Here is an 8,929-nt window from a genome sequence, read left to right on the forward strand (position 1 = left end):
TCGCCGATTATTACACCCCAACGTTTCTTTCACGACTGTTTGGGAAATTACTTCTTAGTCCATGCCACTTTAAAATATTCCATTGAAATATACGCTAAAAGAAAAAAACATTAACGGCGTCTTTTCATTAGGGAGATTTCTCATTTCGAAACGGAGGAATTATTTGAAAGTGTGTTATAGATTAATTTTTAAAGTATTTTTTTATAAACATATATAAAAATAATATTTTTTTAAAACTTATTTTTACACCAACATATTAAAATAATTTATAAACATAAAAAAATTAAATTAACGGATCAACAATACCAAACATGATCTAAATATGTATTTACAAACTTATTATTTTGAGAATGATAATTTATAATTTTAAAGTATATCATGGAGTGGTCTTTATTTATTTTGAGTGGGTTTTTATTTATTTATAAAGAGTATATGAATTAAATTTATTCATGTTATATCTGGTGATTTTAATTCCTAAACTAGTTAGTGTCAACATGACCGAAAATTCCTTGTTAGATTAGGTCAAAAACACAAACCCTAAACTCTATCCTTGCAAATGAAACCACACTCAATGCAGAAGAAGAAAAAAGTGAAGCTGTCCTTCCAAATAATTAGGAGCAAGAAGATAGTGTGCTCCATAATCCGACCCTTCCTTTTCAAAATTTGGAATGAGAATAATAATGCAGTGTCCAATTTTGTCATTTCCTTCTCTCTCTCTCTCTCTGTCTGAGTTTATTTTCATTTTGATTTCGCTTTCACTTTCTATGAGAAACAGTCGCAGAAAAATAAAATAAACCCGAAAACACTCTTCAAAATCTCTCTTCATTTTCATGGAAAACCTCTCACATTCTCAACACCCAAACATGCTCTCCAAGAAGCCCTTCACCAACCCCAGCAAGATTGTCTACGACGATGTATTTTCTGCACCACCTCGTTTTGGAGCAGCCCCAACATTGTCTCCTCGAGTGGAAGACTACGGCGAGATATTCGGCGCGTTTCACGCGCCACGTGGAGCTTCCTCCTCGATTCCAGTGCTTGATCTCCCATTGGTAGATAATGAAGCAGCTGAAGATGTTTTCTTTGATGTTAGAAGCTGTTCTGGACTTGATTATAATGAGGTTTTTGGTGGGTTTAATGCCTCTGATTTTGATGTTTGCTTCGAAGAGTTGATGATGGAGCATTCTAACGGCCGTGATTTTTCCTCTGATGAAGCTTGGTATGGTCATTTTGTGCTTTTCAAGTTGACAGCTTTTTCAAGTTTTTCTGGGGGTTTTCTTCGCACTAAAATGTAAAAAATAATGTCTGTGTTTGTGTGAGTTTATGGTTTTTTTTTTTTTTTGTCTTGTTTGTGGATTTTTCTTTTGGGGTGGGAGGGTGAAGGGGCTTGTTACAGTGTGTGAATAATATGTGTAGTCGTTGTCTTCTTTTCCTTCTTTTTTTAGTTGTCTTGTTCGTAGTGTAATTTCTGTTGTTTTAGCTTTTTCAAAGCTAAGTTTAATATGTGAGTCTTTTCTATTTCTTTTTCATTGGTGGTGCGTTTGTGGATTTAAAGTGTCATATTGTGGATTATGGTATATGAGAAGTTACCATGAGGTAAACTGTACGAGGTATAATTTTGAAATTTTAGCTTCAGTGATCATAGATTGTGGTGTGATTACGCATACGTTGGTGCTTTGTGAAGCTTAAGGCTGGATGATCATAGATTGAGAAATTTTAGCTCCAGTGATCATGGATTGTGGTGTGATCACGCATACATTGGTGCTCTGCGAAGCTTAAGGCTGGATGATCTGATGTTCCGAGGAGAAATTTGGTTTATTTCTAAAAGTATAAAGTTTATTTTTTGAATTGAGTATGACTTTTCAAGTAGACCCGAAGGCCTTTAGTGTATGCTGGTGCAAGGAGGTTGTGCCCATTGAAAAATTAGGAGTATGGCATGTGTATATAAAATGGTTTATCTCTTTTGTTTATTTTGCAAGTGATTAGTTTGTCATAAAAATATTGATGCTTTGCTTGCATGCTGATGTGGTTATCCCTATGGGGAACTGCCGGCTGTTTATTTTATTTAATTTCTTGTATTGTTTTGTGTGTTCTGTATGTTTGTGTTCATTGAGTAAAAATCAATAGCACCTTAAATGGTAAAACCCAGCAAGATAGAATCTGACAGTGGAATGCGTTTTTTCTTTTTACTCATTCATAGGACACCGGAAGATCCTGAATATCTATCAGAAGAGTCAGATAATTCTGCAAAGAACCAATGCTTGTCGAATGGTGACTCTCATGAGTCCATTGATGGGAGTATGGAATTTAACATATCATATCATAAAGCTAGTCAAAGCAGCAATAAAGATTTGTCAAATGGGATCACACATGTGACTCAGCTATTTGATGTTCCTGGATATGCTTTTATGGTTGATAAATCCATGTCTTTGCCAAAGACAGATAATGAGCACCCACCTCTGCATGTGAGTGATGATGGTCATCTCAATATTGATTTTACGGGGGAAGTGATGGGGGAAAAGAAGCTTAGGAAGACCATGTCACATCCGGCTAATGGCAATGCTAATGGGCTAGTTTTTGGAAATGAAGTTAGACCTCATAAGGAATATGTCAGAAATGTCTCTCTTCCTAACGAGACATTTGTTACTATTTCTGATGTCAACCTTAAAACTCACCCCTCTCAATTGCCGCCACCCTCTAGACCACCTCCTGCATTTGATTTCAAAAAGAGAGATTTTAGTAAATCAACTCCAAACTGTCAAGCTGTTGCTTCCTCAGGGATTGCTAGTGATAGTTCTCCACCTTACTATGATGTTGAGGTAGATGCAAGTTCCTCTGCTGCAGCCTCTGCCGCTGCTATAAAAGAAGCTATGGAGAAAGCTCAAGCCAAGCTTAAAAGTGCAAAAGAATTGATGGAGAGGAAGAGGGATGGCTTTCAAAGCCGTACAAAATCAGGTTCAAAGAATGATAGGAAGGATAGAGAAGGTAGGGTGAGTAAGAATGATGATGTGTCTGGTAGTAAAAAATATGAAGAGGACACTTGTGAAAGAGAGAATAAAATTGAGTTTTCTGTCATGGAGGAAAGGAAAAAGATTAGGGTTCCAGATTCATTGGAAGGGAAAAGGCATCTAAATGCAGCAGAAAAATCTTCTGATGAGAAGCATGGAAGGGAATCCTTGTCATCTCAAGGATCTGATAAAATTGATGAAGCTAGTGAATGGAAAGAAGCTACTCAATTTTTTGAACTGGTGAGAACAGATGTGCCCAGAAAAGTCACCGAGTTGGAAAATAATGATAACATTTTGCTGCAGAACACAAACATTCATGAACAAGGGCAGAAGGTGAAAAAGGCAGCCACGAAAGCAATGCAGCAGCAGCAAGAAAATGGGAAGAAAGTACAAGCATTTACAGCAGATCATGAACTGGAGGAATATGCAAAGAATTTTAAAGTATCGAAACCAGCTTGTGACCAGGGGGGAAGCAATGGGAGATCTGAAGCTGCTAAAGTGTCACATGGAGAGAAAGGGCTTGCGATGAAGGCACAAGTGGCTCAAGAGGTTTTCAGAGTGGAGGATGAGGAGAGATTTAGAATGAACTTGCAGTCTATAGGAACTGAAAAGAGACAAACTAAAGCTAATGGGTCACAAAAACATGAGAACATGGTAGATGTTCCACGAGAACAAAGTAAAATTGAAGTTAGGCAGACTGCAGAGGACAAGGAGAAAGGGCCTTGGCCAAAAGAGGCTATTAGAAGTGTGGAGAACGAGAAACAACTCATTTGTAAAAAGGATGGTGGTGAAAGGAGAGGAAGGAGCACTTCTGAGCAGGAAGAAAATGAAAAGATGCTCAAAGCACCTCTTGAACAAATGGAAAATGAGAGAAGGCTGAAGGAGGCACTGAAGCAGGGAGAAAAGGAGAAGAGGATAAATGAGGCTTGCGTGAGGGAAGAAACTGAGAAGAAGCAGAGAGAGGCTTATGAAAAAGAAGAAAAGGAGAAGAGATTAAGAGCAGCTCTTGAATGGGAAGAAAATGAGAGGAAACTCAAAGAAGCCTTTGTGAAGGAGGAGAATGAGAGGAGACTGAATGAGATTTGTGAGGAGCATGAGAGGAGACTAGGAGAGGCTACTGATAGGGAGGAGAATGAAAGGAGACAAAAAGAGGTTCGTGAAAGAGAAGAAAATGAGAAGAGACTCAAAGAAGCTCTTGAGAAGGAAGAGAATAAGGGGAGGCTGAGAGAGTTTTTCCAAAGTGAAGAGAATGAGAAAAGATCAAAAGGAGCTCTTGAGCATGAAAATAAGAAAAAACAGAAAGAGGCTAATGAAAGAGAAGGGACTGAGAAGAAATCTAAAGAGGTTTTTGAAAATGAAGGGATTGAAGAGACACTAGAACAAGAAGCAAATGAAAAGCGACTAGAAGAGACCAATGAGCTTGTTGAAAGTGGCAAGTTAAGAGAGGCTATGGAGGGAGAAGCAAGTGAGCTAGGAACATGCGAGTTAGAAGAAATTGGGGATGCATACCAAGAGATTCGCAACTTGGGAAACATTGAGGTGACACTTAAGGATGTCTCTGAGAATGATGAACTAGGGGTGCTAAATGAGATGGGTGGGAACTGCAGGGTAGCGAAGCAGGCATGTGAGCCAGATGAAAATAGGAATCTTGAGTCAACTAGATTAGTTGGAAAACATGAGGGGAAGAACGGGAAACAAGAAGTGACTGGGGAGAATGCTCATGAAGAAATTAGCAAGGTACCTCCAGTGCTGAAAATTGGCAACAAGGAAGCAACAGTTGAAACTGTTAATGTGCAGGTTGATGAACAAACAAAAGTGTCTGGTGTGGATCAAGGCAACTTAGAACATGAAAAGAATCAAGATGATGCAGCAGCCTCGGTTTATGGTGATGAAAGGATGAGAAAAGCAGGGGAAGCTGGAAATGGAACTGGACAAATGAGCATAGAGAAAACCAAGAAAGCCTTCCAAATAGAATCTGATATTGCAAATCAAGGCAAGGAATTTGCTCAGGATAGGGGTGAGAGAAGAAAGAATATGCCTCAGGCAGTTGTTATGAATCAGGAAGAGAGAAAGGACAATTTCATGTCAACCAGGGCAGAGAAAAAATCAGTTGTGACAGGAAGGAAAATAGAAGCTGCTCAGCCAGCTGATTTAGAAGCAAAGGGAAGCACCCTGGGATCAACTCAGCAGTTTAGTGTAAGTGAAAGAAAAATGAAGGATCTCAACAAGACCCTTTCACCTGAAGAAAAAGAAGCTGAAAGGATGAGAAGAGAAAAAGAGTTCGAAATGGAACGTCTTAGAAAGATGGAAGAAGAGAGGGAGAGGGAAAGAGAAAGAGAAAAGGATAGAATGGCTGTTGACAGAGCAGCGCTAGAAGCTCGTGAAAGGGTACATACTGAAGCCCGTGATAGGGCAGAACGGGCCGCCGTGGAAAGAGCAATAACTGAGGCCCGTGAAAGGCTAGAGAAGGCCTGTGTGGAGGCTAGGGAGAAGTCATTGGCTGATAATAAAACATATTTAGATGCCAGGCTCAGGGAACGTGCTGCTGTAGAGAGAGCTACTGCAGAGGTCCGAGAGCGTGCTTTCGGAAAAGTAATGTCTGAAAGGACTGCTTTTGAGACAAGAGAACGATTAGAAAGATCGGTCTCAGATAAATTCTCTGCTTCTTCCAGGAATGGTGGAATGGGACCTAGCTCTTCATCCTCTGTATATAATGGTATGTATTCTGCACAAACTGGAATTTCTATAAAATTTCTTACACACCTTTGCACATATTTGTTCTCCTTTATTGCTTCTGAATCATGCATCCCTGTAGAAAAAGGTTCCTACTATATGGAGAGATCTGAAGGGGTGGAAGGTGAGTCACCTCAGAGGTGTAAAGCAAGGTTAGAGAGACATAGGCGAATAGCTGAACGTGCGGTATGATTTTCTTCCTTCATAGTAAACAGTAATCAATTTGTTTATATAAAGGAGTTCATCTGTAATGTTTTGGCTTTCTGGCAGGCAAAAGCTCTAGCAGAAAAAAATATGCGAGATCTTCTTGCTCAGAGGGAACAAGCAGAGAGAAATGTAATAATTTTTTGGGAAGCTATTCCTCAAACTTTTATCTTGCTTTGCATATTCTATGTGTTTAACTCCAATTAAATTTTGCTTGCAGAGAGTAGCAGAAACTCTGGATGCTGATGTCAAGAGATGGTCAAGCGGGAAAGAAGGAAACTTGCGTGCATTGCTTTCAACTTTGCAATATGTATGGTTCATTCTCCTCACATCATTTTAAGAATGACGTTGTCTTATGGTTTCCTTTAATGATGCTAAAATGTAAATAAACGGAAGTTATTTTGCTAAGGCCTTTTTCTTGGATAAGATATGAAGACAAATTTTGAATGAATATTTAATATGGCCAAATTAAAATTAGAAAGTGTCTAGCTCCTATGGGTTGTTAAGGTGTCATGGTATAGTTTCACTTGTTTAACTACTCTCCATCAACTAGTTTACTTCATTTCCTTTTTTAGGTTTTTCTAATGGTGATAAATGTTTAGATTTCCAGCCTCCTTTCTGCAGTTTTCACTACATTTAGCCTGTACGATGTTACTTGAACTATTTCTTTGTGGCAGATCCTTGGACCTGATAGTGGCTGGCAGCCAATTCCGTTGACTGAAGTTATAACTTCTCAAGCTGTAAAGAAAGTTTACAGGAAAGCCACTCTTTGTGTTCATCCTGACAAATTACAGCAACGGGGTGCAAGTCTTCAGCAGAAGTACATATGCGAGAAGGTCTTTGATCTTCTGAAGGTACTGGCTTGCAAGTTACTTCCAAAAGCTTCAAGTGATGATTGAAACTCTAGTAGATATGGTAGACTAGTTCTTAAATTCATTTATAAGACCAGTTCTTCTGTTGTTGGAAAACAGCCTTCATACATTTATTGGTTGGGAACACCAAATGTGGCAGGGGGCAAACCCTTCACAGAAAGATCTCTTGTTGTGAATCCCTATGTTGGCTTTCTATGCCTAGATTCTTCTCATTAGGTTAGAATTACTCTGCCTCACTAATCCCCATCGGTTGGGGCAGCATCTTCTCAAGGGCAGCGTTTAACTCTTGCTTACCAAATGGTCATCAGTATCCAGTAGCCTGTAGTGCGTATAAAAGCATCTAGTTTTTTTATTTTTATTTTTGATGAGTGAAAAAAATACAGCATGCATTCTATCCGAGCATAGTTTTGTTGTTCCATCAGGCCAAGGCATCAAACACTTAAACCGTGGACATTCTTGCTAGTTTCTGTATTCTTATTGATTTATTGGTGGTTTGTTCCCAGGAAGCATGGAACAAGTTCAACTCGGAAGAACGGTAGCCCAAGCTTATTATATCTGTGCTGATTGCTTATTTACAGCAAGCTACTCATTTTGTAAATACATTCGTCCCATGGCTAAAGTATCTTCAAGTCCATCTGATATTTCATTGCCTATTGGAGTTTCAGGATGTAATTTATGCTCAAAGGAAAATAGGTAAGAAACAAGTATTATTCAATGAAAAGTGGCCATTTCTGTTCCTAATCTGCTATCCAATTAAGTTTCTATGTAAGAATTTGCATGCAAAGAAGAAAGCCTTCAAGTCCTGGCCCCATTTAATTGTAGGGAAAAAGGCGGAAGAATTGGGTAACGAGTCAACAGAGCTGGACAAATTTTTAGAGAGGTTTGTCATGGTTGTTTTCTGGCCAGATCAGGGAGTTCTTTGAACCCTAATTATTTGTATTTATCTCTTCAATCTTATTAATATGTTTAGGAAAGACATTTAGGTTCTTATGAAGTTCAATTTCATCTTGAGTGAACCTTTATCATCAACTACGAGATTTAGTAAAAGCCCTAAAGCTAAATCCCACGGGCTTCAAGATGTTCATCTCAGGCACTCAATGAGTTTTATTTCATGCAATCACCTAGGTAGATGGAGACATGAAGGATGGAAAGTCATTTGGTTGTAAAGATGAAGATAAAAGTAGGTTTTTGTCTTGGTGTTAGGGGCATTTTTTAGCCATTTTTTTGGTTTTTCTAAAAAGGAGGGATAGAGGTAGCAAGATATATAAAATGAAGTTTTTTTTTTCTTTTCACAAATCCCTTTAAACATGTCATAATTTTCACCATTAGATCCGAAAAGTAGAATATGTGTGTGTGTGTGTGTGTCTAAAATGAAGAGGTGGGGTTTAAATAATGACAAAAAAATATGCATTTTGAAGAAATTATTATCTTGCATTTTGTTATATTTTAACTTTGTATGGATGCAAATATTTTATTTAACATGTAATTAATTTAATTATTTATTTTGTTATTAAATATATTTGGATAAATGATTTAATGATCTGAGTAAATTGTAATTTCATTATATTATTTTCTTAGCAATAATTTTTTTTTTTATGATGTTTACAAGTTCTTTTTTAATATAATTTTGATGAATAGAAAAATTATCGATTTAGATTATTTAAAAAAAGACTCATTGAAAATAATGATATTTACATATTTAAAGCATTACAAATTTGATGATAATACATATTAATAGTAAAATCATTTGTTTTTGTTTTTAGTTTAATACAAAGTAAAAAACTAACATCTTAAAAAAATACATAAATAAAATTCATTAGTTTAAACATTGCAAGTTAGATGGGAATATATATATACAAAATAAAATACATAAATGTTTACAATGTGTGGCACACAACTTGAGCTCAGTTTTTTCTGTCCTATTTACTTTTATCTTTTGGATCATAAGAAAATAATCAAATTATTATTGAATGATTAAGCTGAAGAAGGATTGATGACAGAAAAAAGAGACGCATGCCTATCCTTTAAACAAAATGATTCTTCTTTGAAGGGGTGAAAATGATGATTGATAGCCGAGGGTTTTGTGGAAAACTATTTTAGCAATCAGTAAAGGTG

The 8,929-nt window shown here is 37.2% G+C and overlaps 1 protein-coding gene across 4 annotated transcripts; it reads left to right on the forward strand.

Annotated features, from left to right (window-relative positions):
• The first annotated feature begins 715 nt into the window (after nucleotides 1-715).
• On the forward strand, nucleotides 716-8,110 carry LOC105116329 (auxilin-like protein 1). 4 transcript variants are annotated; one of them, XM_011013635.1, is made up of 9 exons: nucleotides 716-1,216; nucleotides 2,198-4,072; nucleotides 4,106-5,721; nucleotides 5,821-5,924; nucleotides 6,009-6,074; nucleotides 6,163-6,252; nucleotides 6,620-6,796; nucleotides 7,318-7,507; nucleotides 7,637-8,110. In XM_011013635.1, the coding sequence occupies exons 1-8, from the start codon at nucleotides 831-833 to the stop codon at nucleotides 7,351-7,353; spliced, it is 4,350 nt and encodes a 1,449-aa protein (XP_011011937.1). In that variant the 5' UTR covers nucleotides 716-830; the 3' UTR covers nucleotides 7,354-7,507; nucleotides 7,637-8,110. The 4 variants fall into 4 exon arrangements, with proteins under 4 accessions (XP_011011937.1, XP_011011933.1, XP_011011934.1 ...); XM_011013631.1 differs by having other exon boundaries at nucleotides 718-1,216; nucleotides 2,198-5,721; XM_011013633.1 differs by having other exon boundaries at nucleotides 721-1,216; nucleotides 2,198-5,721; nucleotides 5,827-5,924.
• The last annotated feature ends 819 nt before the right edge of the window (nucleotides 8,111-8,929 follow it).

The sequence above is a fragment of the Populus euphratica genome, unplaced genomic scaffold (assembly GCF_000495115.2).
Source record: "Populus euphratica unplaced genomic scaffold, PopEup_1.0 scaffold911.1, whole genome shotgun sequence".
Taxonomy (NCBI): domain Eukaryota; kingdom Viridiplantae; phylum Streptophyta; class Magnoliopsida; order Malpighiales; family Salicaceae; genus Populus; species Populus euphratica.

What these genes read in the sequence shown, in the direction of transcription:
- LOC105116329 (XM_011013631.1), top strand. Translation starts at nt 831, where the DNA reads ATGGAAAACCTCTCACATTCTCAACACCCAAACATGCTCTCCAAGAAG. An exon ending in GGCGAATAGCTGAACGTGCG is followed by an intron (nt 5,925 to 6,008) that starts GTATGATTTTCT and finishes GCTTTCTGGCAG; the next exon opens with GCAAAAGCTCTAGCAGAAAA. An exon ending in AGGTCTTTGATCTTCTGAAG is followed by an intron (nt 6,797 to 7,317) that starts GTACTGGCTTGC and finishes GTTTGTTCCCAG; the next exon opens with GAAGCATGGAACAAGTTCAA.